We start from the raw sequence: 26,335 nt of genomic DNA on the forward strand, positions 1-26,335 counted from the left end.
CAATGTTCCGGACCATTTTGAGTGGGAGGATAACTCAAATATTATTATTTGAGTTATTTTCAAGCAATTTCTGCAAAAAAAATTTAAGTCACCTCGCAACGTCCATCTCAAAACAGATGCACCCTGGACTAATAGCCCAAGATGAAGATACCTAGTATGTAAAAATTAGTCCACATATTTAACATAAGACAAAAGAATTCAATATGACAATTTCATCTCAGAAAACTAAAACAATAATAATCAGCAAAGAACCAATCAGATGTAAAGTAGAAATTGATGGTATCAGCAAAGAATATAGACGTTAATAGAAAGGTACTGTCCTGTAACGTTTTAGCATAGGATTCTGTGCACCTACTGAGTAGGTGCATGTGGCCTGACAACGACTACGGTATTTTCAAGGGACAAATAAATGTGATTATCTGTTCCATTCAAACTCTTCTAGGTCTAGGGAGTATATTTCGTTGGTATCAGTATTGAACAAGCAATGGAAGTAAAATACCTTGGAATTACATTGTCAAATTACGGAGACCTGGACAAAGAAGTGAGAAATCAAGTACAAAAAGCAAATAGACTGCCTTAATAACACTATATGGCGAAACCGAAATATCAACACTGAGAAGAAGTAAGAATTTATAAAGTCAGTGTAAGACCAATAATGACATATATGCATTAGAAGCAAGACCCGATACAGCCACAAGAGCAACACAAAGAATATGTGCTAGAATCGTCAGAGATGAGAGTACTGAGAAGAATTACAGGAAATACGCTGACTGAGAGATCGAAAGAGGAGTGAAAACATTAGAAGACAATGTAACGTACAGTATATAAACGAATGGACACTAAATAGAAAAAAAAAGAATGGGATAACCACATAACCAGAATGGGGGAGACACGTGTGGTCAAAATAGCACGAGATAAATCACCAATTGGTAGAAGAAGTATCGGCCGACCGCGCAAAAGATAGAGTGACAACCTTCCATAGAGCTATCAATCCGCCAATGAACAAGCAGAATTGCTTATAAAGAGGAAGAAGTTCGGTAAAGGGACTTGCGTAACCAGGGGGGTTTTGGGGATCACCTTGGATGTACTTTGAGCTCTATACGCGTAACACCATTACTATTCCATACCCCACAGAGACTATCAAATAGTTATAACCCCCCCCCCCCCCCACCCTTAGGACCAGCCTCGCCTGGTTACCTGACATGGACATGTATTACCAAGAATAACAACAAAAATAAAAAATAATAAGAATAATCATAAGGACAAACGACGGAGATATCTGGGATAGAAAGAAAAATAAATGGAGAAAAAACAAAAACTGTAGACACTGTCGAACAAAATGGAGATGTACTGGGAATACCGAAAGATATGAAGATGGATTATGGATCGAAGAGCTTGAACACTGGAGACGATATACTGCAAAAATATCAAGTTGTTGACAGCAAATGAGATGTGACGCTGGCATTTAAAAAACTGCAGGTTCAGTGTGAAATAGAAAAACGGGGATAAATGGCCAGAGGCCTATATTCGTAATATAAATAAATAGATTTCTAAATAGTTCTATTTATACAAGTTTTGTAGGTATACCTACATATTATTTCATAATTATTGTATATTTATATAAAATGCACAATATAACAGACTCCTTCCCTCATAATTTGAGGACGTATCTTTTGCAGTACATACTTACAAACTTACTAATTAGGTCGTTTTTACAAACGACTTAATTAGTTACACCAATGCACAGAGATCGATATGGTTAAACGGACATTATCACATACTGAAATGAAAATATGGTAATCAATTACTATAAAACTAAGCTTAAAATAAGAGCAGAATTGGAAACGTACATCGAAACAAACTGAAATAGTACTAGACCTGAATCCCGCGTACCAAAAAAAAGTTGATTAATAGCAAGCTAAAAATTTGTTAATAGCTTAACGGTGTCAGTCGGACACACTTTGATGTATGGGAACACTGGAAGTTTTAATTGTGGAACAGGTTAAAAATTTGGAACGTCATACTACGAAAACGTCCCATGTATTTTGTCGGACAGAACTTCCAATTGATTTGTTACCCTTTCATTAAACTCTCAAGCAAAAATCAGACGGGAATTTTAATAAGTCCGACACGTGGAACATGTCAAATGACAGGAATAATGTTGGTGATAAATAGCAGTATGATTTTTGCATGAGAGTTTAATGAAAGGGTAACAAATCAATTGGAAGTTCTGTCCGACAAAATACATGGGAAGTTTTCGTAGTCTGAACGTTCCAAATTTTTAACCTGTTCCGCAATTAAAACCTGCCATGTTCCAGTGTTCCCGTACAAGTTTGTCCGACTAGACACCATTAAGCTATATATTAACAAATTTTCAGCTTGCTATTAATCAACTTTTTTTTGGTACGCGGGATCCAGGCCTATACTGTAATAGTCAATTACTATACATACAGTGTGGAATGCACTTATGGAATAAAATTAATTTTGTCCTTGTTTCAAAAAATTATAGAAAACGCCGAGAGCCTTCGACTTTTAAATAAAAATGGGCACTTTTTAAACATAAATTTAAATGTACAGGGTGATTCATGCAAGTCTAGCAGAGTCCATAAGCTTTAGTTTTAATGGAACACCCTATACAGGGTGTCCAGAAACTCTACCGACAAACGAAGACAGGATCCCCAGATAATTTTAAGACAATTTAACCCAATTCACCTAGTCCGAAAATGCTTCCTGAGGGAGCTAGAGCTCTTTGAAGATGGCGCCATGTAATTAGTTTTTCTTAAATACCTCCAGAACGCTTCTATTTAGAAAAACGAAAATTTCTATACATTTTACTTCCCAGAAATTAATCGATTCCATCCATTGCGAATTTCTAGTACCGGTCATAGGCGTCCATTTTGGGTAGGGCAACGGTTATTTTATCGCATAACTTTTTTGTCTTTAACTAATAAGCATTTTTGATACTGGATTATTAAATTGTAAGGTATTCTAGTACTAAAAGGTACTCTTACTTTAAGTCGGTAGGACACACCGTTTTCTAGAAAAATCGATTTAAATTTTTTAGTTTTGGGAATTTGAAAAAAAAAATGAAAAAAATTAAAAAAAAAACGATGTATTTTACCAACTTAAAGCAAGAGTAACTTTTAGTACTCGAATATCTCATAATTGAATAATCTAGTGTCAAAAATACTTAAAAATTAAAGACGATAAAGCTATGCTATAAAATAACTGTTAACCTACCCAAAACGGACGCCTATGATCGGTACTAGAAATTCGCCATTAATGAAATCGATTAATATCTGGAATATAAATAAATATACCAGTTTTCATCTTTCTAAATAGTTTTTTTAATCTTTTTTTTTTTAAATTCAAAGAACGAAAAATTTTCAAATTGATTATTCTAGAAAACGGTGTATCCTATCGACTTATAGTAAGAGTACCTTTTAGTACTAGAATACCTCACAATTTAATAATTCAGAGTCAAAAATGCTTAAAAATTAAAGACAAAAAAGTTAGGCGATAAAATAACCGTTGCCCTACCCAAAACGGACGCCTATGACCGGTACTAGAAAGTCGCAATGGATGGAATCGATTAATTTCTGGAAAGTAAATATGCATACCAATTTTCGTTTTTCTAAATAGAAGCGTTCTGGAGGTATTTAAGAAAAACTAATTACATGACGCCATCTTCAAACAGCTCTAGCTCCCTTAGGAAGCATTTTCGGACTAGATGAATTGGGTTAAATTGTCTTAAAATTATCTGAGGAATCTCCTGTCTTCGTTTGTCGGTAGAGTTTCTGGACACCCTGTATATTTTTAAAAGCTGCTTAATAACCTGATTTCAACGAACTATATCATGTATGGTGTATTATGAATAATACAGGGTGAAATTTTGAAATTATAAAGTATGGAAACCATTTATGGAATAAAATTGTTTATGTCCTTATTTTAGAAAATTATAAAAAACACTGGGACACGTCAACTTTTAAATTCAAATGGGCGCTTTACAAGCATAAATTTAAATATACAGGGTGATTCACGCAAGTACAGCATAGTCCACGATCTCTAGTTTTAATGGATCACCCTGTATATTTTTATGTTCTTAAAAGCTACTTCACAACCTCATCTCAAAAAAGTGTATTATGTAGAATCCATTATGAACAATACAAGGTGAAATTTTGAAATTATTTATAAATTTCGTCAAGACCTTAAAGTACAAAACCCAATAGATTTATACTTAGTTTAGAAAATGTATGTCTTTACTGGGCTAATAAAAATAATACCATTATTTAAAGTATCATAAATTATTAATTTCAAAATTTTATGTAGGTATTTAATATCTTATACATAATACACGAAAATTATAAATATGTACAGTACATACTTTTAAAATTTCACCTTGTATTATTCATAATAGGCTCTAGGTACATAATATACTTTTTTGATGTGAGGTTGTTTAGCAAATTCTAAAAACATAAAAATATACAGGGTGTTTCATTAAAATTAAAGTTCATGGACTATGCTAGACTTGTGTGAATCACCCTGTATATTTAAATTTATGTTTAAACATTGCATATTTGAATTTAACAGTTGATATATCCTAGTGTTTTTATAATTTTCTAAAGGGGCACAAACAATTTTATTCCATAAGTGGTTTGCACACACAAATTTCAAAATTTCACCCTGTATTATTCATAATACACCATACATGATATGGTTCGTTGAAATGAGGTTGTTAAGTAGCTCTTAAAAATATATATTGTGTTCCATTAAAAATAAAGCTTATGGACCATGCTAGGCTTGCGTGAATCACCCTGTATATTCAAATTTGTTTTTAAAAAGCGTATATTTATATTTAAAAATGCGTTTCTAAATTTTTTTTAAAACAAGGACAGAAATAATTTTATTCCATAAGATAGGTGCATTCCACCCTATATCTACATACTATGCTTAAAACAAGGAAAAAGAAATTAAACAAAATAGGATGAAATGCAACCATGGATTGAACAGAACCTAAACTAAGAAAGAAAGCAGTACATGAAATGTGTGTGTGTTTTGTGTTTTATTGGCATTGGTTTTCACAACCAACTGGCCAGTCAATTTCATAATGATTTTCTAGACTATAAGTTATCACATCACTAACTCAGGGGAGTAATGTGTAGTGTGTGTGTGTTGAATAAGTGTTTTGTTACTTTGCAAAGTCGACGTCATTGTCTTTGCAAAGAGACGCTAATTGTATCCGAATCTCTGCTGTCCCTCCGGTGACTAAGTACCGATACCACAAGGACAGAAAGTATTTTCATTTATTAATTTATAATAAACGAAAAATTTCTGACCCTGGTGAGATTCGAACTCACAACCATTCGGACCTTTCGATCCAAAGGTAGGCGCTCTTACCACTGAGCCACAGAGGTAGGTAGTACATGAAAAAATAAACATTTTAGACAATAAGCAAATAACACAAAAAATAATGTGATAGACAACCATGGACGCTAAGTGAATGGAGCAATACCGGATGAATCGATTAAAAGAAACAAGAGTAGGTAAGTTTAAAAATATTACCAGTTGGAAAGAAACTCCCATCTAGAATGGACAAATCGGAATAAAGAAGACATTTGCACAGGACCTAAACGCACAAATTATAGAAAATGTATGATACTCAGTATTCACAATCGATCGAGTCCGTACATGCACCAAAAATAACTTAAATAAATAGGAATAAACAAAGAGCCATATAAGCACAAACGCTAAAGATACCATTCTGGGATAGAAAGAAAAATGAACGGGGAAAAGTAAAACAAAAACGATCGACGTTGTTCAACATATTTTACTCTGGAAATGGAATACTGGCGGATCCAGGACTGATTTGGGTGGGGATACCGGGGGTCTGTAGGAAAAATTTTGAAAATTAGGTTTAAAATAGTGATTTTTAAGACATGGCATACCACCTCTCTGGATCCACCCTTGGAGTGATAGTTACAATACACAAAAATATGAATCAACAACTCAGGCAATAGCATCGCTAAAAACAGAGCATACAAATATTTTCCAACATTTGATAGGAGGGACTGAGTCCATATGCCGAACAATTATCTGAACATACTAGTGTAGTTCGTTTCTGTAGACAAAATTCGACCATGTAGGTATAAGATTTTTGCCAAAAGACAGAATCAATAAGAACATTAATAATAGAAAATTCCTGATCCAAATATATAATTTAAATATACCAATGCAACTTGTTTACTCGTTATTATAATAAAAGGAAAAATTATTCATAGTAGGTACACCTTGTTACATAAATAACTTGCAGACATGATCCATGTTTAGAGAATCAGCAGACAGATAGAAAGAGTACCTCAGAACATCAACCTAAAATTAAGGAAAGCAAATCTAAACATATGTATGTTCACCGGAAAGATAGGAAGGCAAATTTACCACCAAAATGAAATGATATAACTTTCATAGGCGTAACCAGGGGGTGGTTTTGGAGGTTATAACCCCCCATTGGGATCTACTTTGAGCTCTATACGCTTAACACCAATATGTGTTGTTGAAAAATCAAGCCATTTTGAAGTTGTAACCCCCTCCTTAGGATCATCCTGGTTACGCCGTTGATAACTTTAAAGCGAAAGTATTTTGCACCTGTCACACTAGATATTAACTAAACAGTAAAGTGGCCAATGTATTGTGCAGAATAAATATTTTGAAGAACTCAGTCGAAAGACCCAGATAAAGGGTAGATCAGATATATAAAATCAAATCTGAATATAACAATACATCGAACTGGAAACACAAGCACATGAGATCAGAGTGGATAACATCAGCAAGACCTGTATGTAAAGGGTTGTCACAAATACAAGCCAAGAACATAATTAGACTGTAATAATGAATAGAAACACTAATCCAGAACATACAGGGCAGAAAAATGTTGATGATTCAAATAAAAATTGTTTATTTCACAAGAATAAAAATGACTTCATTTGAAAAAACCCTTTTTGTAATTTGTGGCAAAAAAATATCACTGCTGCCAACTAAAATTACCAGGCATACATAATTTACCAACTTTTAGTTAAAATTACACAAATTCTTAGATCAGTGGCGGATCCAAGGGGGTGTGTTACGGGGGGGTCATGACCCCTCCCCCCAGATGAAACTAAATTTCAATCCAATCAAAAAACCGAGAGCTCTCAAAGCAACAAAACTTAGGCAAATCCAAAAAATAATTGTAAACCCACTTATCCTAGGAGTGGTAAGACTAAGGGCCGGTACTTTATGTCTCCGTTAACAGCCGGTTAGTTAACCGGGGTTTAATCGGGACAGAAATATATGCATAACATAGACATAAACGCAATTATACTTATTATTATATTCATAAATAATTATAATAATAATTATAATTGCTTTTATTACAACGCAAGAGGCTCTATGAGGTACTTTTCTGTCCCGATTAAACCCCGGTTAGCTAACCGAGGTTTAACCGGGACATAAAGTACCGGCCCTAAGTGACCTTGCATCAGAGAAGAAAAGTAATTAAATCACCCTTAAGACCCATGACCCCCGCCCCAAAAAATTCTGGATCCGCCATTAACTTTATCCTAACTTTTAAGTGGGATTGTCCATAAAAAAGGGCATGCAGGTATACAGAAAATAAATCAAAGGAACTGATCTCTGTTGCCAATATCAGAAAAACACATGATAAAAACATTTGGAAAAGATGAGAGAGAATTATAAGACAAAAATAACTTCTTCGTTTTACAGTAAAAAGTTATGAAGACAACAAATGTTTGTAAACATTGTTTGAAAACATTTTCTTGTTACAGTTTTTGACATTTATATTTATAGACTAGGACTAGACAGCATGGTACCAATAGTCAGTGTGAAAGTAGATTGGTGCAAATTAATAAAATAGGGGAGGGGATCAAACTAAAAAGAGATGACATCTGAAGATTCAATCAGTATGGTTTTAAAATACATATGTGAAATGGACATTAATGGTGACATCTTTTTTGTCCTACTGGTTAACAGTAGTTGTGACAACAGATTAATGAAAAAAAGTTTGAAGGACTTTCAATAATTTTTTGTGCCTTACAGTGAGCTAGAGGAATTTAATTTTATCATGGATTTTGAAAAAGTAGATTAGTCATTGACCTGAATAAAAATGTGGTCATCCCTTATATTTTACGATTTTTTAAAAATAGCAGACTAATTTAAATATCAATACAGTAGATGCTTTAAAATTTGCGGACAATTTAGGATGAACTACAGGAAAAAATAGATGTTGTAATGGTTGGCATAATAATATAAACTATACTGATAAATTATATAAAAAAATATCAGAGCCTATACGAAAAGAAAATATAGTAACTCAATAGATACTAAAAATGAAAGGGAAAAATTGAAATAAGTGAGCAATAATACAAAAATGAAAAGATGTTATTGACATTGTTCTGGAGCTATTTATTTGTGGCATTTATGTAATTTATTGTTCTAAATGGGAAAACAGATTAATGAAAAAAAGTTTGAAGTACTTTCAATAATTTTTTGTGCCTTACAGTGAGCTAGAGGAATTTAATTTTATCATGGATTTTGAAAAAGTAGATTAGTCATTGACCTGAATAAAAATGTGGTCATCCCTTATATTTTATGATTTTTTAAAAATAGCAGACTAATTTAAATATGAATACAGTAGATGCTTTAAAATTTGCGGACAATTTAGGATGAACTACAGGAAAAAATAGACATTGTAATGGTTGGCATAATAATATAAACTATACTGATAAATTATATAAAAAAATATCAGAGCCTGTACGAAAAGAAAATACAGTAAAATAGATACTAAAAATGAAAGGGAAAAATTGAAATGAGTGAGCAATAATACAAAAATGAAAAGATGTTATTGACATTGTTCTGAAGCTATTTATTTGTGGCATTTATATAATTTATTATTCTAAATGGGAAATAAGCCACAACTTTAACAATAAAATAATTTTTTAAGTTAAAGTGTGGCTTATTTCCCATTTAGAATAATAAATGCTATTGATGTATAAAAAAAAACTATTTGGAGTGTGTGTAAAAAATGTGACAAATTATGAAGTAATTGATTTAAAAATGAAATAAAACAAATATATTTTTTATTTATTATATTACAAAGGTAAAATAAATATGAAACAGAGTATTCAACTTACACTTCTTAAAATTAAAGCTCATTAAGTCTTATGCTGAACGTGTAATAAATCACAAGATCACTCATATAACATAGGCAGTTCTTGCCCCAAGATGGGGGATATAAAAAACAAGATATATAAAGAATATACTTAAACATAGATAAAAATTAAAAGCACTTCCTGTGAACAATGGATGGTCCAGATTCATCATATTCCTGTTTGGAAATCCACATCTGTTGGAAAGTAGAAAGAGAAGCTAAAATTGAACCACCAATCCAAACAGAGTATTTCCTTTCTGGTGGAGCAATAATTTTGATTTTCATTGTGCTGGGTGCCAAGGAGGTTATTTCTTTCTGCATTCTGTCAGCAATACCAGGGTACATGGTGGTACCTCCAGAGAGTACAGTATTGGCATATAAGTCTTTACGGATATCAACATCACACTTCATGATGGAATTGTAGGTAGTCTCATGTATACCATTGGCTTCCATTCCCAAAAAGGATGGTTGGAAGAGGGCTTCTGGACAACGGAATCTTTCATTACCAATGGTGATGACTTGTCCATCAGGAAGTTCGTAACTCTTTTCAAGGGAACTGGAACTAGCAGCCGTTGCCATTTCTTGTTCGAAGTCCAAAGCTACATAGCAGAGTTTTTCTTTAATATCCCTAACAATTTCTCTTTCTGCTGTGGTGGTGAAAGAGTAGCCACGTTCAGTCAAGATTTTCATGAGGTAATCAGTTAAATCTCTGCCAGCCAAGTCCAAACGAAGGATTGCATGGGGAAGTGCATAACCTTCATAGATTGGGACAGTGTGGGATACACCATCACCAGAATCCAATACGATACCAGTAGTACGACCAGATGCATACAAGGAGAGTACAGCCTGGATGGCAACATACATGGCTGGGGTGTTGAAAGTTTCAAACATTATTTGTGTCATCTTTTCCCTGTTGGCCTTGGGGTTGAGAGGAGCTTCCGTCAACAGAACGGGGTGTTCTTCTGGGGCTACTCTGAGTTCATTGTAGAATGTATGATGCCAAATTTTCTCCATATCATCCCAGTTTGTGACTATTCCATGCTCGATGGGGTACTTTAATGTAAGGATACCTCTTTTGCTTTGAGCTTCATCGCCAACATAGGAATCTTTTTGGCCCATTCCTACCATCACACCCTGATGTCTTGGACGTCCAACAATTGAAGGGAATACAGCTCTGGGTGCATCATCCCCGGCAAAACCAGCTTTGCACATACCGGATCCATTGTCTACGACTAAAGCAGCAACTTCTTCTTCACACATGTTGATTGATTAGTACTAGAACAAAAGAGAGAAGCTTAAGTAACTTTTTACTTATAATAACTATTATATTTAAAACATTAATGCCTGGTTGCACCAACAGATCTTAAGCTCAAGACGAGAATAAGATAAAAATTAATACTTTATTTATATTATAAGAATATTAAATATAATGATAGACATAATTAAAATAAGGTAAGAATCGAAAATTATGGTAAAACGTCAGTGATACTCAAGGAGGCCCTTTCTATAAGTTGAGCTGGGCTAAGCTGGAGCTGAAGATCTGTTGGTGCAACTGGGCATTACTTTATAAACAGTTTAATTCACAAGTACTAAATAATAGCTAAATGTAAATAAATACCAAGGAGGCTAATCATTGAGGAACAATAGAAATGAATGAAATGAAAGAAGTGTTCGTTCGCCACAAGAACCGGTATTTCTACAACCACTGCAGGTTAACTGTTACATATTAAATGAGTCTGGCTGCTCGAACAGAATGAGAATGTTGTAATTCATGGTTTTAGGTTAACCATTAACCCAGTATTAAATATCTACCTTTTAAAACAAAATCTATTAGTTTTAGAAATATCCCACATGTGTTACCCACCCAGTATACAAAAGGATCCTGCGTATTCTTGTAACGAACTAGTTTTAAGCATTATTTTTAATTAAAAAATTTAGAATATGTACTTACTATTAAAAAAATAAATATTTCAAAAAACTAAACACAGCAGTACTGATATCACAATATTTGAATGTCTTCTAATGTCTAGTCGAAGTTTTTGCAGGTATAATTATTTGCCCCTCCTTGTTAAGAGCCGCTTGAGAGCGCTGTATCTGCGCTAAACTTGAACCAATAGCGAACAACATCGCCATATATGGAATTGTATTGCATCGATTTTCCCTTCCCCTAACATCTTCCAATTGACACACTTCCCAATTTCAAATAAAGATCGAAATTTATGACGTTTTACAAAAAATCATGAATCACAAGCCATAGCAGGATCGTAAATACATTTGTTTGAAATAATTTTATTTAGTATCAATTTTTTGTCGACGAACGTTCTCTTTGAAAAGAATTCAATTTTAACAACACGTGACAACAGAAAAACCACTTCCAGAGTTGATAAACAGTGTCGGTATTTAAACGGCTATGATGATGGTTTACTACAACCACTTGCCAGGGCATAAAAATAGAAATGGTGCTTTTAAACTCCAACAGAAAATCTTAACAGGTGCTACGCCCCTTTCTATTTCCGAGATTAAAATTGTGCAGTGGTAACTAACATAGTGCTACACATAAACACAAATATATTTTAAACTGATGCAAACGGTCCGGGCCAAATGAACAAAATGACAAAATATGGAAAGTTAAGTAAATAGAAAATGTAAATCTTGAACGGTTTTACAAAATAAGAGCGATCAAATTTGAGAACTTGTGGCAAATACATTAATATTCAAATTATTGTGTATAAAAATAATATAACTAAACCATAGACCTAATAACCATCAAAAGTAACAAATTAAAAAACTGTGTCTTTCACAAAAAAATTGTCTCAAACTGACGTCGGTTTTAATTCAGCAGCGTAATTTAAATATATCATATTACTATTATAAAGATTCATTACTTGAAAAAATAATTGCTTCATACGATTAAATTTAATAAAATCCTTACCTTTTGCCAAAGACACGTCACAGAACTTCAATGAACAAGCACAAGTAACGACTCACTGCCTCACCGGAATGAAATGAAGAGTAGCCGGTTTGCGATTCAAAGAACTGTCACTACAAGTCACAAGTACTAAACTCGGGGTAAAGCGGGAAGGAAATTCAAATTTTATTTTTTAACAACTAACTTTTGATAGCCTATTATGGAATTTCTACAATGTTTTGACGTTGAATTTTCAATTTTCAAACGTCAAAAAATCAGATTTGTTTAAAAACAAGAGAAAGATATGTTGTCCGGTTGATGGCCTCCCCTACTTTGTTGCGACATGAACTCTTCCTCCCTACCAATCCATTCTCAAACGTTACCATATATGGGCATAAAGCTGATGGACAGTTCCTATTGGTCGTATTAACGGCGGTTGTCCTAACCTAACTTGACGGTTCCAAAGCACGATTCGTTTCGCGGGGTGCGGTGCGGATCGTCTTGACCCCCATCCGTTGTAAAGCCGGCCGGTTGCCGGTGACCGTTGGATTTTTAAAGGCATGTTTTGATTCTCTTTGAACTACAAAGTACAAATTTGATTGATTCAAGGTAATGGATCAGTTCAGTTTTGTCTTTTATCTGCAATTCCAGCAATATTATGTTCATTTACACGTACACAGTTGGAATAATATTGATTGTGAACTCATCTAGAGCACCGGTCTCGTTTGACGACCTTGAAAATTTATGTCCCATTACCTTAGCCTTCTATGTAAGATAACATTCTTTGAATAAGAATAACATCATATGATTTATTAATGCAATGGCAAATTTTGTATGGAAAATAACGTAGGTACTAAATAATTGATTGCTGGAATTATACTAGTCATTCATGAGTGTCTACGTTAGGGTGAACAAACGTCCCGTTAAAATGGGATTGCCCCGTTTTTTAAGCTGCAAAATCGTTGTTTTCATTTATTATACCCATTAGACCAGGGCGGATCTGTAAAAATATTAGTACATTTGGACGTTGAGAAGTGACTCAAATTTTTTTGCAGAAATTGCTTGAAAATAAATCAAATAATAATATTTGAGTTATCCTGGTTATCCTCCCTCTCAAAAAGGTCCGGAACATTGTTTAAATAAACAAAATGTCAAAAAATTAAGGAAAAATTCGATTTTTTTCTTGGTTTTTTGATTATAACTTTAAAAGTATTCATTTCCGAGAAAAGTTGTACTGACATAAAAGTTGCGTAATTAAATTTCCTATAATATAGAATTAGTTAAAAATTTAAGAAATACTCACAATTGTTGCAAAATAGCAATAATTTTGAAAAAAACATACAAAAACAAGTATTCGCATTTTACGTTTTTCAACCATTTATGCTACACTTAGAACCTTCATATTTCACCTTGAAAAATTTTATGATACAGTAGAGTAAAACAATACTGTAAATTTCATTAAGATCGGTTCAATAGATTTTGCAAAATAAATTTTGCAATCCAGCTTTCGTAAAAAAAATTCATTTTTTCAAAATGTTACAGGACTGAAAATAAAGCAGATAGCAAGTTGAAAATTTTTTTGCACATAGAAGTGTACTGTACCATTCATTTGCAATTTTGCAAAATTAAAATCGCTTAACACCACGGCGTCAGGAATTTTTTTAAATAAGCATTAATTATTGGTGCTACGCGCAGGACATCGGATAGGTTGCTCTGATTGGGCATTTCAATGACCTTTTATAATGATTGATACATATTAATTTTTATGACATTTTGATATAAATAAATAAATTTGTTTATTGCAAAATAAAAACACATACTCTATCCTTTGAAATAACACTTTTATTAGCAAAAACTTTCTTTGTTCATATATTTTAACTTAAATAATAAAAGTTTATTATTTTTAAACATATTCAATTGTTTAAACAATATTTCACAAACAATAATAAAATTAGTTTGATTTTTGTGAAATTAAAATATTAAAATACAACAAAATATAGAGTAAGAAAGTAATATATTAGATAAAGATTAGAAGAAATTTTGGTGGAAATCAACCTGTGTGAATCGAACACAGCTGTCCTGCGCGTAGCACCAAAAATTATTGTTTATTTCAAAAATTTTCTGACGCCGTGGTAATTAATCGATTTTAATTTTGAAAATTGCAAATGAAAGGTAGAGTACATTTCTATAAGCAAAAAAAAATTCAACTTGCTATCTGCTTTATTTTCAGTCCTGTAACATTTTGAAAAAATGATTTTTTTTTACGTAAGCTGGATTGCAAAATTTATTTTGCAAAATCTATTGATCCGATCTTAATGAAATATACAGTATTGTTTTACTGTATCATAAAGTTTTTCAGGGAGAAATATGAAGCTCCTAAGTGTAGCATAAATGGTTGAAAAACGTAAAATGCGAATACTTGTTTTTGTATGGTTTTTTGGCAATTATTGCTATTTTGCAACTAGGGTTACTATTTTTTAAATTTTTAACCAATTCTATATTGTAGTAAATTGAATTACCCAACTTTTATGTCAGTACAACTTTTCTCGGAAATTAATACTTTTAAAGTTATAATCAAAAAACAAAGAAAAAAATCGAATTTTTCCTTCAATTTTTGACATTTTGATTATTTAAACAATGTTCCGGACCTTTTTGAGAGGGAGGATAACTCAAATATTATTATTTGATTTATTTTCAAGCAATTTCTGCAAAAAAATTTGAGTCACCTCTCAACGTCCATCTCAAAACAGATCCGCCCTGGACTACATACCCCCTTAAACTAAATTACATATTTGAAAAAGGTAAATTGAAAAAGGTTTATGTCTGAAATTAGCTAAAAAGAACAAGTTTCAAAGGGTGGAAAGTGGAAAGGACCCCTTTTATATAGCTGTATCGCTCACAAAATCTGTGGATGTGTCCCGTTTTTTCAAGTTTATAATTTGGTCACCCTAGTCTAGGTACATCTTAGGCCAAATACACACAGTGTGAGTAGGTAAATATAAGAAACTGCATTGCATAACTATATATGTGGATCCAGCCCAGCGCCGGATAAAGGGGCGGGCGACCGCCCGGGGCGCCAAATTTTGAGGGGCGCTAAATTTTGAAGGACGCCGATATAAAAATATATTTTTTTTCACTCATTATTTTTTTTTATTTTATATAATATTAACTTTGAACATTTTTCCTATGACATTGTTTGAATAATTCTAATATTATTTATAAGAAAAATATTTATATCTATAGTGAGAATTCATAACTCAAGAAAAAGATTAATAGACTAAAACCAAAGCTCACCAATAAATATAATAACACCAAACATTCTTATGGTTTTTATCACTCATACAAAATTAATGCAGACAAATTCTTTTTACGATCTACAAAGGTTGTTCATTTTTTTTGGGTCATTTGTCACGTAGGTATCACATTATGTCAACAATCTACTTTAAAAATGGACGAAGATCAAATTTTAAATTATCATCAAAACTATGAATAGTCAGTGATGATACTATATACCTACTGTATTACTACGTCGTAAAACTCTTTGGTTAAATAATTTTGTCTTTCTGTAAATTTGCAAAATTTGCATTAACACTGGCGCGTGTGCTTTAAAGTGGAATAAAAAAGTTTTGTAAAATATTGGTTGTGGAATTAATTAATTTTTATTATTTTTCCGTTACATAAATTTTGGTAAGTAGCTATCCACGTAATAAAAAAATAAATTATTTTATGGTAGAAAATCATAATATTCACTTATTACACATGAGGTCATGAGGTAAAATGACGAGAATTTTGAACATTTGAAGTGATTTTTTAAAATTATTATTCTCAGCGGTCTTAGTAATTAAATTTACCTATTCTTTCATAGGGATTTTCATTCACAGTCATGTGTTTCGAGCTTCTGTCATGTGTCACATAATATCAGGGCTGCTTTATCCATTAGGCAATATAGGCAGTTGCCTAGGGCGGCAAATTATGAGAGGGCGGCAAAAATACTGTACAAGAAATATTTGTATATAAAAACTAAAATTGAATAACATTTAAGTACATCGTACATCCATCAATGGAATATAAGTGGGCATTCATTTCTAGAAAACAAATTGCATTTTCTTAACACTATTTATTCAAAAAGGACAGAAGTCATAAATTTAATGATTATTGGGCCGTCGGCAGCATCGGAAAGGTGGCGGGCGCACTGTTCTATATTTTTTATACTGAATCCTTTTGGGTTATTCGTGGTTGAAAATCGTGGGTGAAAAAAACTAAATAAAACATTTTTGTAGCTTATGAAAAATCAAAGAGATTCGTTCCTTCATAAGTCTTCTAGTGATAACATAAAAAGAGATATGGTAGGTGAAAAGAAATTTTTTTGTGCATGCTCAAATGGGTGTGTTCAACATAATAATAGAGAAATAGTCGATTTTAAGGGTATAATGCTATCAATATCTTTTGTAAGTACTGCCTGAAAATACCTTTAAAACGACCGCACTGTTAAATTTCGATTACATTCAAATTAAGCGACATATCGAGCAACAAAAAAGGATGACTAATTTATTTTAAAATAAAATGCGAAGTATGTATATTTTAACCCCTCATCCGCCAGATTTAAATGCATCGTTTTGCTTCTACAATACCTTTTACTATAGTGTTATTTCTATGTTCAACAAGTTGGACGGGTTTAGAATGTATGGTTTTTGAAAAAAATTAGATCAAATTATAATGAGCATTTTTAAATTTTTTTTAAATCTTCCTTTTTCTCCATGTAACTCGAAAATGATAATGAGATACAGTAATGGAAGAAAAATAAAATTGTTATCTAAAAGAAAACCTACATTTTTGTAAGGTATTTTTTTACGTATCTCTTATCACTTTCGAATTGCATGGAGAAAAAGGAAGATTTTTAAGAAAATTTAAAAATGCGCTCTATAATTTGATCTTATTCTTTTTCAAAAACAATTCATTTTAAACCCGTCCAATTTTTTGAATATAGAAATAACACTATAGTAGAAGGTATTCTAGAAGAAAAACGATGCATTTAAATTCTGGTGGATGAGGGGTTAAATATACTTCTCATTTTTCCTTAAAATACATTAGTCATAAGTTTGTTTGCACCATATCTCGCCTAGTTTGAATGTAACCGACATTTAACAGTTATTGTTTTAAAGGTTTTTTCAAGCACTACAAAAGGTATTCGTAGCATTATACACCTAAAATCGACAATTTCTCTGTTATTTTAAGTTGAATACACCGATTTGAACATGCACAAAAAAATCTTTGTTCACCTACCATCTCTTTTATTAAAACTAGAAGATTTATGAAAAAATTAATCTCCCTGATTTTTTATAAACTACAAAAATGTTTTATATAGCTTTTTCGTTAGATGCACAATTTTTATGGTATTCCCAAAAATACAGTCTCCAAAAAGTGTAATTTTTCAATGAAAATGGCAAATTTTTAACCAAGAATAACTCAAAAAGTATTGAGTTTTCAAAAAATTTATAAAAGAATTATTGCTTAGAATTAGGTTCTCTGGCCACTTCCGGTGTTAGTTTGATAAAAAAAATGTTCACCCCCGAAAAGGGGTGGGAACCACCCTAAGTTAAAAGCGTCATAGGATATAGCGTAGACTTTGTTTCTTGAGCTATTCCCTACTTACAGTGAAAATATCAAATAAATTGATGCAGTAGGATGGAATTCGGAGCCCAATACCCTCACTGACTGCACTAATAGATACCAACATCATTCATACATGAATGCATTCACTTAAAGGTTGATTTGGATACCACAATAAAATCACCAATCACCAATAATTGACATATCTAAATATTTAAAGAAGAGTGGATTGAAAGATATTTTCCCTAATTTTGATATTGCCTTGCGCATTTATTTGTGCCTCCCAGTTTGTTGCCAACCAACGTGTCCGCTGAAAGGTCATTTTCAAAAAGGTGAAAAAAAAATTATGACATTATAGATGATTTTTCCAAAGAAAAATCAAGAAAGAAATTTGATGTGATCGAACTGAAATGACAATTTTTATGTATTCTTATTTAAATAAAACAATCTGCTTGCAATTTTTTTTTGCAAAAATTGTACATGCTTGAAGGGCGGCTACTAGAGAATTGCCTAGGGCGTCAATTGACTTAAACGCGGCCCTGCATAATATTAATATATCTACGTCATACGTTATTGATATATACCAATGATACAAACCAAAGACGTATGGCGTAGATATATTAATATTATGTGACACATGACAGAAGCTCGAAACAAATGACAGTCGATGAAAAGCCCTATTGTAAAGTGATTTATTTCTTGTTTTAAAAATTTTTTCTCCCAATCTGGGTAGGTATGAATTAGGAATGACAAGTTCTTCTTCATATGAATGTATAGAAACCTATTTCGAAAACTTTGTAAGCGTTAAGATGTTTTATTTTTTGCATGAAAAACGGCGAGTCGTATGAAAAAAAGGGTAAATTTTTTGTCACAAATTGAACGAGGAATTCCAAAATGATTTTTTATTTGAAATATCATTAAATCGCCAGTTTGTTAGAAAAATTCCAGTCCCCTTCTTGCAGATTTCTTCTTTCCATTGTTTCGTCCACTTCACCTCTGAAAGATCTTAGGGTCTGCCTTTCTTTTTTCTTCGTATCGGGCTCCACTCTATTATTCTGTTGATCTAACGTTTTTTGTCTGCTTTTCTTCTTCTTCGTACCAGGTTAATTTCTTCTGTTCTATGTAGTCTATTATATATCTGTATATCTGCGTTCATTTCCATTCTTTTCTTAATCTCTTTGTTATTTATTCGATCTATTTTCGTTGCTCTTGGCTTTAGCTGGTACTCACAGCTTTTCCTTAGAAATTCCATCCCTGCTGCTCTTATTTTGTTTTTGGTTTACTTATTTATTATACAATTTTCACACCCATAAGTCAGGATACTTCTTGTCATGGTGTGATATATTCTTCCTCTTGTTTTTATACTGGTGTTCTTGTCCAAAAATACCGGGTTAATTTTCAAAATTTCCATATGCAGTCTCTTGTTTGTCCTAGTCTATGTTTTATATTATCTGCTTCAGTTGTTCCTTTGTTTGATATTATGAAACCTAAATACTTGTACTTGTCTGTTCCTTTGATTTGTTTACCTTCGTCTATTTCCAGCCTATTCTTTTGTTATTGGTATACCCATTCCTTCGCACTTCTTCTCCATGGTTTCAGGTTTTTTTCCAGGAATATGTAAAATAGGAAAGGGATATGGAATAGCCCTGTAGCAGTCAATTTTTCGTCTTAAATGAACTGCATATTCTATTGCCCGTTTTGATAGCTACTCTTTGTTCTTCTTGTACAGTGCTTATACTGCTTTTATTAATATTCGTGGAACTTCGAGGTCGTCCATTGTTTCCCATAGCCTTAGTTCTAGGTATCGAGGCATAGGCAAACTCATTATATAGTAGAACAATGAATGATTTTCAATTGAATTTAGATGATTGTAGAGGCCAAGGATATGACAACGGCTCTAACATGAAGGGAAGAAATAAAGGTGTACAAGCTCCTGTCTGCAAAGAATATTATCCTCCTTATTTTTTATGCTATGTGGATCCCACTCCCTCAATTTAGTCATTGGGAATGCAGATTGTGCGCTTGCAGTGCGCACAATCAACATCTTTTTTTGGTATTGTAAATGTACAACGTTATACATTTTTTCTGTTTGTTGGCAATGTGCATTTATCTTTATCTTTTGTCTCGCTCCTTCGTTGCTTGAATTTCAAATGTGTTTGTTATGCTACGCCATATGTTGCATCAGCTATAAACAATAACTGACTATTGTACTATTTTTGATTAAATATATTGTTACATAGTTCTTTATAATGAAATTTTGATTTTTGCCTTTTTTATATTTGTAGTATATAATATTTCATATGAAAGGGCGCCAAATCTTGTTTTGCCCGGGGAGCTCAAAACCCTAGAACCGGCCCTGTGTGGATCAATTATGTACCTATGTAGGTGTTTTTACAGAACACCTGTTAGATGCTTATCTTATTCATTCAAAATTATCAATTTACGTTCAAACAAATGATATTTCAAATTAGAGAGGGAATGATATTCCCAATACCTACTTAAAGTCATAGTGCATTATTTTGTCTGGTGCTCCACACTCACACTCCACAGTCCACAGTTAGTATCGTTTCCTATTGAACCTGGGTCTTGGGTCTTGGGTCTTGGGTCTCGTCATATACCAACTATTATTATCATTCAAATAAACCTATCTTACTTATTCATAGCAAGAGACACACCACACTTTTATTTAATTTCTTTTAAATATAGGTATCTAATTGCAATTACCGGAATTTATCAAACGGGGGTACACCTTTTCAACCAAGGAAAATATCAGAAGAGATCAAGAGTAGAACTAGAAGAGTAACAAATATATGAAGACTAGGTAGGTACAGGCCGTACAGGGGAAAAACAAGGAATGCCACATTTTATATAAGTATATTGAGATAAACACCAATAAAGGTTTAATTCTTGTGATGTTGTGATACCTAAAAACTACTTAGGAGATTCTTGGCATAATTCTAGCAATTCTTATTTTACAATCTTAATATAATATTAACTTATTAATTTAAAAAAACTGCTGACATTTTGCTTGTTTTTGTTCGGTAGCGTGTGGACAATGACAATCCTCGTTCATCGCCTCTATAGGTACAAATCCTTAGGAAATTTATATTATAGATGACTGACCTTTCTGGTTATTGTCCTGAACCGATAGGCCGGTCGATAGTCCTCAGTTTTTGCTAACATATGGCAAGAAAAGCCAAAATTCAAGAAAAATTGACATTCCTGGTTTTTGAAAGTGGTACGGTGTATAGTAACTAGTGTGGTACAGTTCGCGTCATATAAAACTGGTACACTTTTTTTTCCCAATGTAAACCTGTGTTCAGAGTGACAATTATTGTTCGTGAATCACTTCGTTGTTGCCATCACAGATAACGGAATTGCACTAAATCTAAATACAAAAAAATAACTTTTAATTTCGAATTGTAATCTGGGTTAATTAGCAAAATTCATGGAAAAGTTATTTACCAGCAATTTTATTGCTGGAATCGAATTATAAGATCCTCCATATTAATAATATAGGTATGCAAAGTCCGCAGATAGTGTGCTACTTTTTTTATAAACAAAATGGCGCCGACAAATCGTATTTTTTTCAATTATTGCTCTATAACTCCGAAGATTTTAACTTTACAACAAAAACACCCAAATAAAAATTCACCGCAATTAAATTCTGCATAGAGATATGTTTTTCACGATTTGCTCCGACGAAAATTTTCCTCGGAAAATGCGGGTTTTCCTAACAAAAACTCTAATTTTCAAATAAAGTTTAAGGTAAGTAATTATTAATCAATAATTAAATAACGTAGTGACATCAAAGCTTTCTTGGTATAGATTGTAATTCCAGAAGCCGGTGAAAATTAAACGAATATTTTAGCAACAATTCAATTGTTAATTAACAATTTATGATCGCAATAAAAACCAAAATAATCATGATACATTGATCAAACTTAGAAAGATTATAAAGATGAGATGCTTATTTAATATTTTATCGACAAAATATAAATTTTTCTTTTTTTTTGCATAATCTTTAAATTTTGAAAAAAAAAATAGTTATAATACGCTGGTCTAATTAGTAAAGTACAAAGAAAGGTTATTTACCAGCAATTTTATTGCTGGAATCGAATTATAAGATCCTATATATTATTAATATAGGTATGCAAAGTCCGCAGATAGTGTGCTATTTTTTTTATAAACAAAATGGCGCCGACAAATCGTATTTTTTTCAATTATTGCTCTATAACTCCGAAGATTTTAACTTTACACCAAAAATACTCAAATAAAAATTCACCCCAATTTAATTCTACATAGAGGCATGTTTTTCCCGATTTGCTCCGATGAAAATTTTTCTCGAAAAATGTGGGTTTTCCCAACAAAATCTCGAATTTTCAAATAATTTTTTTGGGCCAGTAATTATTTATTAATAATTATATAGCTCAGTGAAATAAAAGCTTTCTTGGTATAGATTATAAATTCAGAAGCCGGTGAAAATGAAACGAATATTTTAGCAACAATTCAATTGTTAATTAACAATTTACAGTCGCAATAACAACCAAAATAATCATGAGACATTGATCAAACTTAGAAAGGTTATAAAGGTGTGATGCCTATTTAATATTTTGTCGACAAAATATAAATTTTTCATTTTTTTGCATAATCTTTAAATGTTTAAAAAAATTGTTATTGGGACCGTGCAAGTTGCGCAAAGCGACACCTATTTCTGCGCTCTGCACTTTTTTTCGCACTTTTAATTGTATTGACCAATTACGTTAGTCCTGGTTGCTGGATAACTGTCAAGGCCATAGCCCAAAAAAATAATAAGAAGAAAAAATAAGATTCAGGTTATGTGATGAAAACGTAAACAGTTGTATGTAGTAAATAGAATTAGTTATTAAAATGAAGTACTGCAAGCAAAATACAATTAATTAAATTTACCTTTATATAATAATTGCAAATAACATCAATATTGTGGAGCAACATATAATTTTTCTCCTTCAATGACAGTAGATATGAAATGTACGTCAATTTGACAATTTCAGTTGACAATATGAATTATTTAAGAAAGTTGCAATATTTCTCCGCTATTCGCGCACAATCGTTTCACGTATCCCTTCCAAGTACTTGCACACCGCGAATAAACAAATTAACATTTCTCAGAAATTGTTTATTGTATTCTAATTCTAAAAAATACTTAAAATGCGTATTTCATAGGTCTTGAAAATGAATGCTTTAAAAAATTTTTCCAACCATTTCCAAAAAAGTTATGAAACAGCAAAGTAAATATACGATTACTCCGTTGTTTATAATTTGTTTTAATTGTTTCAAAGCTTAAAAGTGAGTCAATAGTACAATCTAATTACTCACAAAGAATGTCAAAAATTAGTGCAATGGTTATATTTTAATCAAAGGTAAAAAATACTTTTTTTTTGTAATTTTTAGCGCAAAAGTAGGCCTGATACAGAGTCGGAGCTAAAATGTTCACTCGAAGCGACTGACACGCAGCATACATTATTTATTAAAAGTGTACGTCGCGCGGCCGCCGGTCGTCGCTCCGAGTGAAAATTTTAGCTACAGTACTGTATTATTCTACTTTCGCGCGTGTTAATTACAAAAAAATATATTTATAATCTTTAATTAAAATATAACCATTAAACTTATAATCGATATTATTATATAATTATAAAAATATTATAAAAATATAATATATATAATTATTATATAATAAAAACTTTCTGAGAAACGTTAATTTGTTTATAACTATTTTTTTAAACATTTAAAGATTATGCAAAAAAATTAAAAATTTATATTTTGTCGAGAAAATGTTAAATAGCCATCTCATCTTTATAAGATTTCAAAGTTTGATCAGTGTATCATAATTATTTTGGTTATTATTGCGACCGTAAATTATTAATTAACAATTGAATTGTTGCTAAAATATTCGTTCAATTTTCACCAGCTTCTGGAACTATAATTTAAACCAAGAAGGCTTTTAAGTCACCAAATTATTTAATTATTGGTAGATAATTACTTATCTAAAACTTTATTTGAAAATTAAAAATTTTGTTGGGAAAACCCGCATTTTCCAAAGAAAATTTTCGTCGGAGCAGATCGGGAAAAACACGTATCTATGCAGAATTCAATCACGGTGAATTTTTATTTGGGTGTTTTTTTTTGTAAAGTTAAAATCTTCGGAGTTATAGAGCAATAATTGAAAAAAACACGATTTTCGTGCGCCATTTTGTTTATAAAAAAAGTAGCACACTATCTGAGGACATTGCATACCTATATTATTAATATATAGGATCTTATAATTAGATTCCAGCAATAAAATTGCTGGTAAATAAATTTTCCCAAAAATGGCCTATTCTCCGATAATCAGCCCAGACTAATATATTATATTTAAATTCCACAGAGAATAGAATTATGGAAGTTGGACAAATGCCAGACGAATGGAGAAGCAGTATACTGGTACCTGTTTACAAAAACAAGGGAGATATACAACAATGTACAAACTACAGGGCTATAAAACTGCTTAGCCACACCATGAAAATATGGGAAAGAGTAATTGATAGACGGATACTTGAAGAGACCGAAATATCCGAGAATCAATTTGGCTTTATGCAGGGTAGGTCAACAACAGATGCAATTTTCATTATAAGGCAGTCGATGGAAAAATACAGGAGTAAAGAAACAAACGCTCATATGGTATCCATTGATCTTGAGAAAGCATATGATAGAGTTCCTCGAGAGATTCTGTGGTGGGTACTCAATAAGAAAGGAGTCCCTAGTGAATATGTAAAGATTGTGAGGGATATGTATGAGGGAGTAACGACTAGTGTTAGGACAGGTGTGGGAGAGACTAATAAATTTCAAGTGAAAGTAGGATTGCACCAAGGCTCTGTGCTTAGTCCGGGGTCTAGGACGTTTCATCGCCGCCGTTTCGATGCCGCCAGTTCGATGCCGATGCCGGCCGATTCATCGCCAGTCAGTTAATCGCTATCTGATATATTTCCGAATTTTCGACAGTTACAATTATTAGTTATTTTTAGTATTAATTAGGAATTCTAGGAAATGCGAGATATGACGGAGATGAAATGGACTGGCGATGAACCGGCGGCATCGAAACGGCCGGCGATGAACCGGCGGCATCGAAACGTCCCATTCCGTTAGTCCGTATTTATTCTCATTAGTTTTGGACCAGATAACAGCGAAACTACAGGGTAACATTCCATGGTGCTTAATGTATGCTGATGATGTCGTGTTAGTAGGAAATAGTGAAAGAGACCTAGAACAAAAACTGGAACAGTGGAGACAAGCTCTGGAGGAAAAAGGTTTAAAACTTAGTAGGACAAGAACAGAGTATTTGGAATGTTCATTTAAAAATGGAGCTACTACAAATAAAATCACAGTGTTTACCAACTCATGAAAAAGAACAGTATAGGGTACTATGTAAACTTGAATTGGAAAAGACAAATCAAATTGAACAGAACATCAGTAAAGAGGAAATTAAAGCTTTAAAAACTTTAAAAAATGATGACTCCATAACGATCCTACCAGCGGATAAAGGAAATGCAACTGTAATAATGGATAAAATACAATACGAGGACAAAATTACAGATCTAATTACAAATGGACCTTATACCAAATTAACGAAGGATCCAACGAAAACACTGGAAAACAAAATCTATAGAACTTTATTCAAATTTAAAAATGATCTAACATACTATCAAAGAAAATTAATTACACCTCATTACAGTAAGTCACCACATTTTTATGGAGTACCGAAAATTCATAAAGCGAACATACCACTTAGACCCATTTGTAGTACCATCAGTTCTCCTTGTAGTGAACTATCAAAATTTTTATTAAACATTATAAAACCATTTGCTAATAATGATGACACATTTATAAAAAATACAAAACATTTTGTAAACAAATTATCAACTATTGAGTTTAATCCAAATAATATTTTAGTAAGTTTTGACATAAACAGTTTATTTACAAATGTGCCATTAGATAAAACTTTAAACATAATCAAAACGAAATTAGAGAATGATGATACATTTACAACTAGGACAAAACTAAATGTATCAGCTATAATGGAGTTATTGACATTATGTACTAATAATACCTATTTTCAACTAAATAATGAATTTTATAAACAAAATTTTGGTCTAGCAATGGGCTCCTCTTTATCTCCATTATTGGCTAATATATTTATGGAGGATTTCGAAACTAATATCATTTCTAAACAAAATTTAAAACCCACTGTATGGTGGAGATATGTAGATGATGTGTTTTCAATATGGCCTCATAGATCAGAATTGTTGGATACATTCCTGAATATTATAAACGATCAAGAAGAGACAATAAAATTTACAATGGAAAAGGAATATAATAACACCCTGCCTTTCCTCGATGTTTTAGTCTTAAAGAAGGATACTGGATATGAGACTCAAGTGTATAGAAAACCAACACATACCAACAGATATCTCAATTATAAATCAAATCACAACATCAACGTTAAAAAGGGAATCATAAAATCCTTATATGATAGAGCCAAAATTAATTGTTCTAACGAAAATTCCTTTTTAGAAGAAAAACAATTCTTAACATCTGTT

General features: G+C 32.2%; 2 protein-coding genes across 8 annotated transcripts in view; both read right to left on the reverse strand.

The window, feature by feature from the left end:
- LOC114332426 (actin-5C) overlaps positions 1–26,335 on the reverse strand; it is a 60,754-nt gene that overhangs the window by 21,567 nt on the left and 12,852 nt on the right. The window contains exon 1 of one of the 3 annotated variants that reach the window (XM_028282225.2): positions 12,135–12,434. The exons of the other annotated variants lie outside the window; for them this stretch is intronic. The gene's annotated coding sequence lies outside the window, so the exon portion shown is untranslated. Of the gene's footprint in view, positions 1–12,134; positions 12,435–26,335 lie in introns of those variants that run through there. 3 annotated transcript variants of the gene reach the window in all.
- The window catches only part of LOC114332427 (actin, cytoplasmic A3a), a 30,074-nt gene continuing 12,853 nt past the window's right edge, over positions 9,115–26,335 (reverse strand). For 2 of the 5 annotated variants that reach the window (XM_050650372.1, XM_050650373.1), the window contains one exon: positions 9,115–10,477. In XM_050650372.1, coding sequence (XP_050506329.1) covers positions 9,332–10,462 — 1,131 coding nt within the window. In that variant the 5' untranslated portion in view covers positions 10,463–10,477 and the 3' untranslated portion in view covers positions 9,115–9,331. Of the gene's footprint in view, positions 10,478–10,820; positions 10,998–11,153; positions 12,077–12,134; positions 12,432–26,335 lie in introns of those variants that run through there. The other 3 variants (XM_028282226.2, XM_028282227.2, XM_050650374.1) reach the window with 3 other exon arrangements.

Source organism: Diabrotica virgifera, chromosome 5 (genome assembly GCF_917563875.1).
Source record: "Diabrotica virgifera virgifera chromosome 5, PGI_DIABVI_V3a".
Lineage (NCBI taxonomy): Eukaryota > Metazoa > Arthropoda > Insecta > Coleoptera > Chrysomelidae > Diabrotica > Diabrotica virgifera.